This window comes from Corvus brachyrhynchos, unplaced genomic scaffold (genome assembly GCF_000691975.1).
Source record: "Corvus brachyrhynchos isolate BGI_N302 unplaced genomic scaffold, ASM69197v1 scaffold212, whole genome shotgun sequence".
Taxonomy (NCBI): Eukaryota; Metazoa; Chordata; class Aves; order Passeriformes; family Corvidae; genus Corvus; species Corvus brachyrhynchos.
Window position 1 is genome coordinate 200,098 of NW_008236768.1, and position 7,989 is coordinate 208,086.

The 7,989-nt window shown below is 56.1% G+C and overlaps 3 protein-coding genes and 1 long non-coding RNA gene across 6 annotated transcripts in view; 1 reads left to right on the plus strand and 3 right to left on the minus strand.

Moving 5' to 3' along the window:
* RFXANK (regulatory factor X associated ankyrin containing protein) overlaps positions 1-1,471 on the minus strand; it is a gene marked incomplete at its 5' end in the record, with an annotated part of 7,748 nt that extends 6,277 nt beyond the window's left edge. Inside the window, 3 exons of the mRNA XM_008644994.2 lie at positions 334-411; positions 583-775; positions 1,229-1,471. Of these exons, the coding sequence (XP_008643216.2) occupies positions 334-411; positions 583-775; positions 1,229-1,471 (514 nt within the window). The remainder of the gene's footprint in view (positions 1-333; positions 412-582; positions 776-1,228) is intronic.
* Positions 1,472-2,580: 1,109 nt separating this feature from the next.
* BORCS8 (BLOC-1 related complex subunit 8) lies at positions 2,581-6,456 on the plus strand. Of its 3 annotated transcripts, XR_001859740.1 has the most exons (5): positions 2,820-3,282; positions 4,580-4,644; positions 4,876-4,983; positions 5,847-5,965; positions 6,088-6,456. XR_001859740.1 is itself a non-coding variant. In XM_017727512.1 (4 exons), the coding sequence occupies exons 1-4, from the start codon at positions 2,920-2,922 to the stop codon at positions 5,887-5,889; spliced, it is 579 nt and encodes a 192-aa protein (XP_017583001.1). In that variant the 5' UTR covers positions 2,823-2,919; the 3' UTR covers positions 5,890-6,456. The 3 variants fall into 3 exon arrangements, 2 of the variants coding, with proteins under 2 accessions (XP_017583002.1, XP_017583001.1); XM_017727512.1 differs by having other exon boundaries at positions 2,823-3,282; positions 5,847-6,456; XM_017727513.1 differs by lacking the exons at positions 4,876-4,983; positions 5,847-5,965; positions 6,088-6,456 and adding an exon at positions 4,774-4,864 and having other exon boundaries at positions 2,581-3,282.
* On the minus strand, positions 6,089-7,069 carry LOC108445013. The gene is made up of 2 exons (XR_001859741.1): positions 6,841-7,069; positions 6,089-6,714 (listed from the first exon to the last, which is right to left on the minus strand). It is a non-coding gene; the product is annotated as an uncharacterized LOC108445013 (long non-coding RNA).
* A 275-nt stretch (positions 7,070-7,344) lies between these two features.
* TMEM221 (transmembrane protein 221) overlaps positions 7,345-7,989 on the minus strand; it is a gene marked incomplete at its 5' end in the record, with an annotated part of 1,806 nt that continues 1,161 nt past the window's right edge. The window contains 2 exon segments of the mRNA XM_017727514.1: positions 7,345-7,977; positions 7,979-7,989. The exon segment at positions 7,979-7,989 is cut by the window's right edge and continues 375 nt beyond it. Of these exon segments, the coding sequence (XP_017583003.1) occupies positions 7,843-7,977; positions 7,979-7,989 (146 nt within the window).

Sequence of the window (7,989 nt, forward strand, 5' to 3'; positions counted from 1 at the left end):
GGAATGTGGCATTAACGCCATAAATCCCCATAATCCAGGCTGATCCTCATATTTCCCATCCTTGATGGGCTCCACTTGGGAATCCCAAAGTCTTTCCAGCCTCTGATCCACAGTTTAACTGGGAAAAATCCAGGGAAAATGAGATTCCCATCTCCAATTCCAGCGTGGAGCTGCAGCGACCTCTCAGGGCTGGCAGGAGGAGTCAGCACCAAGGTTTGGGATTGGGATCGGAATGGGATTTGCCACGTTATGGCAGCAGTTTGAGGCTCTTTCCCAGCTTTTTTTTTTTGGGATGAGAGATCCCGGGGATTTCTCCCTCTGTGCCCCACTCACCATCCAGAGCCGGGGGCTCGCTGCTGCTCTGGGAATCCCTGGAAGCAGCCGAGGAATTCCGCAGGGTCTCGGCTCCACCTGCAATCCAGGAAGGTCGGGATCACCCGTGGGGGGGATTTTGGGGTGTCCCGGGCTGGATGATCCCGGTGGGTCCCTTCCAGCTCAGGATATTCCACGTGAGACCCAGCCAGATGCCGCTTTCCAGGAGGATCCCGGATCCGGTTGGTCCCCCAGCATTCCCAGACTCACCGTCCCCGCATTCCGGGAGTGCCACGTCCCGATCCTGCTGGGGACACGCCGAGGGGACCCCGCTGTCCCCCGTGTCCCCGGTGGCCGCCAGCTCCTCCGCTGCCTTTTCCCTGCTTTCCCCCTTTTTCCACCCAATTCCGGGGGGTCCCGTGCTCCAAGGGGGGCTTCCCGACACCTCCGCCTGCTCCTTCACCTTCCCGGCACAAGGATGGGTTGGGAAAAGGGGGAAAAACAGGGACATGTGGGACAGAGCCCGAGCGCTTGTGACCCCCAAACTGCAGTAGGGTTTGGGGTCCCCCTTATTCTCCTCATCCCTGTTCCTGCGATCCCCCCTTCTGTCCCTATCCCTTTTCCTGGGGTTCCCGATCCCTCCCTGTTCTTGGGGACCCTCTCGCCATTCCCATCCTATTCCTGGGGTCCCTCTTATTCTCCTCATCCTTATTCCTGGGATCCCTTCTCCCTTCCTGTTCCTGGGGTCCCCTTGCCCTTTCCAACCCTATCCCTATTCCTGGGCTCCCCTCGCCGTTCCCATCCCTATTCCCGGCACTTCCCACACTCCAAACCCCCGCTCCCGGAGCTCCTCCGCGCTCGGCCCAGGCCGGAGGGCCCGCCGGCACCCCCTCCCTCCTTCTCCCCAGTCCCTCACCGCTGCCTCCACTCCCCGTTCCCGATCCCACTCCCCGATCCCGTTCCCGGTCTCACCGCGGCGTTTCCCGTTCCTGCGGCCGCGGGGCCCGGTGGGGCCGGGGGGGCCCGGGGCCACCTCCCCGCTGAGGGCGGCCTTAAAGCGACGCGAGGGACGGGCCCGGCGTGGCCGTGGGGCAGCGGGCGGGACCCCCCTGGCCTTGGGGACACCCTGGGGACACCCTGGGGACACCCTGGGGACAGGGGACACCTTGGGGACACCTTGGGGACACCCTGGGGACACTCTGGGCCTTGGGGACACCTTGGGGACACTCTGGGCCTTGGGGACATCCCTGGGGACACCTTGGGGACCCTCAGGGCCTTGGGGACACCTTGGGGACACCCTGGGGACACTCTGGGCCTTGGGGACACCTTGGGGACACTCTGGGCCTTGGGGACATCCCTGGGGACACCTTGGGGACCCTCAGGGCCTTGGGGACACCTTGGGGACACCCTGGGGACACTCTGGGCCTTGGGGACACCTTGGGGACACTCTGGGCCTTGGGGACATCCCTGGGGACACCTTGGGGACCCTCAGGGCCTTGGGGACACCTTGGGGACACCCTGGGGACACTCTGGGCCTTGGGGACACCTTGGGGACACTCTGGGCCTTGGGGACATCCCTGGGGACACCTTGGGGACCCTCAGGGCCTTGGGGACACCTTGGGGACACCCTGGGGACACTCTGGGCCTTGGGGACACCTTGGGGACACTCTGGGCCTTGGGGACATCCCTGGGGACACCTTGGGGACCCTCAGGGCCTTGGGGACACCTTGGGGACACCCTGGGGACACTCTGGGCCTTGGGGACACCTTGGGGACACTCTGGGCCTTGGGGACATCCCTGGGGACACCTTGGGGACCCTCAGGGCCTTGGGGACACCTTGGGGACACCCTGGGGACACTCTGGGCCTTGGGGACACCTTGGGGACACTCTGGGCCTTGGGGACATCCCTGGGGACACCTTGGGGACCCTCAGGGCCTTGGGGACACCTTGGGGACACCCTGGGGACACTCTGGGCCTTGGGGACACCTTGGGGACACTCTGGGCCTTGGGGACATCCCTGGGGACACCTTGGGGACCCTCAGGGCCTTGGGGACACCTTGGGGACACCCTGGGGACACTCTGGGCCTTGGGGACACCTTGGGGACACTCTGGGCCTTGGGGACATCCCTGGGGACACCTTGGGGACCCTCAGGGCCTTGGGGACACCTTGGGGACACCCTGGGGACACTCTGGGCCTTGGGGACACCTTGGGGACACTCTGGGCCTTGGGGACATCCCTGGGGACACCTTGGGGACCCTCAGTGTGGAGAGAATCCCATGGATTTCCGTGGGTTTCTGTGGAGATACTTCCATGGATTTCTGTGGATTTCTGTGGAGATATTCCCATGGATTTCCGTGGGTTTCTGTGGAGATACTTCCATGGATTTCTGTGGATTCCCGTGGATTTCCATGGAGGTATTTCTATGGATTTCCATGGAGATACTCTGGATTTGTCAGGGTTTCTCGGGATTCCCATGCAGAGATTTCCATGGATTTCCATGGATTTCTCTGGAGATACTTCCATGGTTTTCTGTGGATTCCCATGGATCTCCATGGAGCTATTTCTATGGATTTCCATGGCGATACTCTGGATTTCTCGGGATTTCCATGCAGAGATTTCCGTGGGTTTCTCTGGAGATATTTCTGTGGATTTCCATGGAGATACTCTGGATTTCTCTGGATTTCCATGGATTTCTCTGGACACATCTCCATGCATTTCCCTGGATCCCCCCCTCACCACTTCAATCTCCCAAACTCTCACACTTTCGCTGCTGGAAACATCCCCGGGAGGGGGATTTCCCACCCCTTCCTCCCCGTGCATCCCGATTTCCCGCTAATTCCCGGCTTTTCCCGGCAGTCACGGACAAGTTCACGGAGAGCCTGTACGTGCTGGCCAACGAGCCCTCGGTGGCTCTGTTCCGGCTGCAGGAGCATGTCCGCAGATCCCTCCCGGAGCTGGCCCAGCACAAGGTCAGTCAGATTCCCGCTTTTCCAGCCTCGGAATCCCGGGATGGCGGCAGCTGTGGGATCGTCCCGCCCCACCCTCCACGCCTTCCATGATCCCAGGGTGCTCCCAGTGGGGTGGGGAGGCCGCAGCTTCTCTGGGGATTCCAGCCCGTTCTGCTCAGAGCCGGGGATTCCTTCCCAAGATCCCGCCCAAATTCCTCTTTTCCGGTTTGAATCCATTCCCTGTGTCCTGGAATTCCTTATCCCAAATCCCTCTCCAGCTCTCCTGGAGCCCCTTTAGGCTCTGGAAGCAGCTCCAAGGTTTTCCTGGAGCCTTCCCTTCTCCAGCCTGGCCTGGGGCACTTCCAAGGATGGAGCAGCCGCAGCTTCTCTGGGAATTCCATCCCATTCTCTCCCCACGCTCCCAGACAGGAATTCCTTCCCAAGATCCCGCCCAAATTCCTCTTTGCCAGTTTTAAACCCATTCCCTGTGTCCTGGAATTCCAGCCCTTCTCCCAAATCCCTCTCCAGCTCTCCTGGAGCCCCTTCAGCCTCTGGAAGCAGCTCCAAGATTTTTCTGGAGCTTCCCTTCTCCTCCCAGGGAACAATTCCTTCCCAGTTCCCAGGCTGGATTCTGGGATCAGCGCAGGCTCTGAGGGGCTGCAAATCCCGGGATCATGGAGCCTCTCCTGCAGGGAATTTCTCCAAGCCAGGTCTGTAGGGATTTGTTCCTTTTATCCTTCCAAACTCCACATTCCTGGAGCAGCAGGAAGGATTTGGGACGAATTCCAAGCTCCATCCAAATTCCAGAACTTCTGGATGCACTGTGAGCTTTGCAGGGCTCCTTTCCCAGCTGGGAAAGGCAGGGATCAGCCTCTGGAATTCCAGAGCATTCCGGAGCACTGGGACAATCCCAGCTGGGAAATGAGTGGCAAATCCAAGGAAAACGGAGCTCGGAGTGCTGGGAAAGGAACTTCTCCCTGGTTTTTTAGGGCTGAACTCCTGAGGAATGGAGATCCCAACTTCCTGCCGGGCCAATCCCGGTTGGATGCGACTCCGGAATATCCGGAGGCTCCGTTGGTGGCTCCTGGACTGAACCACCTCAAAACAGCGGGAATTGTCCCTGGAATTTTCCCAGCAATTCCCAAAATAGCCAAACTTTCCCCCTGAAGGAGTCACACACACAATAAATCTTTATTCCAAGGAGCCCGGGGTGCCTCCCAGGATCCGGGAATTCCCAGGGAGGAGCAGCTGCCTTTTTTTTTGGGAAGAGCTTTTTTTTTGGGAAGATGCTGCCTAATCCATGTGGTTTTTTTCCCAGTCAGACATGCAGAGCTGGGAGGAGCAGAGCCAGGGAGCCATTTACACCGTGGAATACGCCTGCAGGTATTGGATTGGGAACTCCTGGAATTCTGGAGCAGCATCCAGGCAACGAGGACGGGAAGAGCTGGGATTTGGGAACTCTTAGCAGCAATTTCAGGGCTTCCAAAGCGGGTTTTTCCCAACTTCCCACAGTGGAAACCACCGAAAACTTGAGATTTGCTGGGATTAGAGGGGAAGGGATGAAAATTCGGGAATTCCAGCTCCGTCCTCCTCCCGCTTTTCCCGCTTTTCCAGCGCCATCAAGAACATGACTGACAGCGGTGTGTACTTCAAGAGCATCGACAGCCTCCTCAAACATTCCATAGCCATGAAGGAGCAGCTCAACGCCGCCCAGGGCCGCAGGTATCCGGCAAAATCCCGGGAGAACAATTCCAGAATTATTTAGGACAGCATTCCCTGCATTTTCCCCCCATTTTTGGGCAGCAAACGGCGTCCTTTGCCGAGGGAAAAGTGGGAAAAAATGGAATTTTTAGGGAGGGTTGGTTGCGTGGAAGGCGGGGGTTTTGTTGGATCCGAAGGGGTTGGGAATGTGGGGATGTAAGGATTGGGAAGAGGCTGCTTGGATCCTGATTTTCCGGGCAGAATTCCTTAGGAATCAGTGGCAGCAGGATTGAATTCCTGCTTGGCAGCTCCTAAAAGATCCTGGAGCAGATCCTGGCTGGATTTGCCTCTCCTGAGGTGTCGGAATCTGGCTGGGGAAGGGGAGGAAATTCCCAAATCCCAGCAGAAACCAGCCCAGCAAGCAGGGATCCTTTATCTCTGTGGAGCATCCAGAACATTCCTGGTGTTTTCCATGGCAGAGTCACATCCTGAGCATTTTTGGGGAATTTTTTTTTTCATTTTTTGGGAATTTTTTTTTGTTTTTTGGGGAATATGTTTTCTTTTTTTGGGAAGTTTTTTTCATATTTTTCAGGATTTTTTTTTCATTTTTTGGGATTTTTTTTTCATTTTTTGGGAATTTTTTTCATTTTTTGGGAAGTTTTTTTCTTTTTTTTTTTTCTTTTTTTGGGAAGTTTTTTTCTTTTTTTGGAATTTTTTTCATTTTTTGGGAATTTTTTTTTTCATTTTTTGGGATTTTTTTTTCTTTTTGGGGGAATATTTTTTCTTTTTTTGGGAAGTTTTTTTCATATTTTTCAGGATTTTTTTTTCAAAATTTTCCACATTTCCAGGCCTCTGGGTGTGACTTTCTCTCTCTTTTTCCACAGCACCGCCACCCCCCAAGCCAAGAATCCTCCAGGCACTTCCTGATTTTTCCATCCTGATCCTTTTCCAGCCTCGGGAAGGAGTGGAAAACCCCCCCTGCCCAACCTACGGGGCTGCACAGGTAGAGAGGCCCCTGAATTCCCAGGAAAAAGGAGCTGGCAAATCCCAAATCCCTGCTTTTTGGGACCTCTTTTGTCCCTTTTCCATGGAAAAACGGGGTGGGTTTGTGTTTGTCCTTCCCAGGTTTTTTTTTTCCTACCTCTTAGCCACCAAAACAACCCCCCCCACTGAGGTCTTGCTTTGGGAATTTTGTGTAAAAGCTGGAATGTGGGCACGCTCCAAGCTTTTGTTGAGGAGGAATTCTCCAAGGAGAACTTTTCCCGTGGCTGCCAAGGAATTGCTGGATTTTGGTTTTAATGAGGAGAAGAATAAAAAAGGGAAAAGAAACAAACAACAACAAAAAAACCAGCCCAAAAAAACCGACAAGAAAATTCCTTTTAAAGGTTTCAAACTTTCTCCTGTCGCCGTGGGAGCTTGGAATTGTTTTTATCCCGCTGTTTCCAAGGGCATGGAGCAAAATAATGTGGAATTGGAGGCTGTCAAGGGAGAAAAGGAATTGTCCTGGTCCTTAAAATCCTACAAAAAAAAAGGATTTTCTTCATCCCCCCCCCGGTTTTGGAGGTCACTGGGAAGAGGCAGAGCTTTGGTGTGGATCCCTCCTGGATCCAGGATTTTCCAGGAGGATTTTCCAGGGATGGAGGGAACGGAGCAGTGCTGAACTCAAATTCCAGGGGAGTTGGTCTTGGGATGCCAGGTGGCTTTTGGGATGATAGCAGTGCCACCCCAAAGCCGCCCTTGGCCACCCCAAACCTGCCCTTGGTAGCCCCAACCCCACTTTTGGCCACCCCAACCCTGCCCTTGGCCCCCCAAAAGCCGCCCTTGGCCCCCCCAAACCTGCCCTTGCCCACCCTAAACCTGCCCTTGGCCACCCTAAACCTGCCCTTGGCCACCCTAAACCTGCCCTTGGCCACCCTAAACCTGCCCTTGGCCACCCTAAACCTGCCCTTGGCCACCCTAAACCTGCCCTTGGCCACCCTAAACCTGCCCTTGGCCACCCTAAACCTGCCCTTGGCCACCCTAAACCTGCCCTTGGCCACCCTAAACCTGCCCTTGGCCACCCTAAACCTGCCCTTGGCCACCCTAAACCTGCCCTTGGCCACCCTAAACCTGCCCTTGGCCACCCTAAACCTGCCCTTGGCCACCCTAAACCTGCCCTTGGCCACCCCAACCCCCATCCCTGCCACCCCAAACTCACCTTCTGCTGCCCCAAATCTGCTTTTTCCCACCCTAAACCCACCCCTCTGCCACCCCAAACCCGCTCTTGGCCACCCCATTTCCCCTCTCTGCCACCCCAAACCCCTTCCCACCACCTCAACCCCTCCTCTGCCACCCCAAAATTGTTCTTGGCCACCCCAAACCCACCTTCTTGGCTACCCCAGACCTGCTCTTGGCCACCCTAAATCCACCCTTTGCTACCCCAAACACCCCCCTGCCACCCCAAACCTCATTTTTCCCACCCCAAAACTGCTCTTGGCCACCCCAAACCCACTTTAAACCACCCCAAATCTGTTCTTGGCCACCTCAACCCCATTCTTGGCCACCCCAAAGCCCTCCCATCCCAGGGTCAGGCTGAGGATGGAGCAGGGAGGAAGGAGAAGGGAGGGACAACATCCAAGGAAATCAGCTGGGATCAGCTGGAAAAGGAATGAAGGAGTTCTGCTCGTGGGAATTCCAATTCCTGCTTCTCATCCACGTTTTCCACGTCCTTTCCCGCAGCTGGGATGGTCCTGGATGGATCAGGGAATTTGGCTGGGGATAAAGGAGTTTATCCAGGGAAAAAAAAAAAATCCCAAAAACGTGGAAAAAGCAACAACTCCGGGGCAGCTCTGCCCCGAGCTGCAAATCCCGGGAAGCTGCCGGGAAAATCCCAATTTTCCATCACACGAGCGTGGAGTCCTTGCCCGTGGGCTTGCGGGACATCACATTCCTCATCTCCTGCGTGATGACATTCCAAGGTTTTCCCTGCCCCTGGAGCAGCCCCGACTCCACCGACAGCGTCCGGTGCGTGCGGGACCAGTCGCGACA

What these genes read in the sequence shown, in the direction of transcription:
- BORCS8 (XM_017727513.1), top strand. Translation starts at nt 2,590, where the DNA reads ATGGATTTCCGTGGGTTTCTGTGGAGATACTTCCATGGATTTCTGTGG. An exon ending in CGGAGCTGGCCCAGCACAAG is followed by an intron (nt 3,283 to 4,579) that starts GTCAGTCAGATT and finishes TTTTTTTCCCAG; the next exon opens with TCAGACATGCAGAGCTGGGA. An exon ending in ACCGTGGAATACGCCTGCAG is followed by an intron (nt 4,645 to 4,773) that starts GTATTGGATTGG and finishes AACTTCCCACAG; the next exon opens with TGGAAACCACCGAAAACTTG.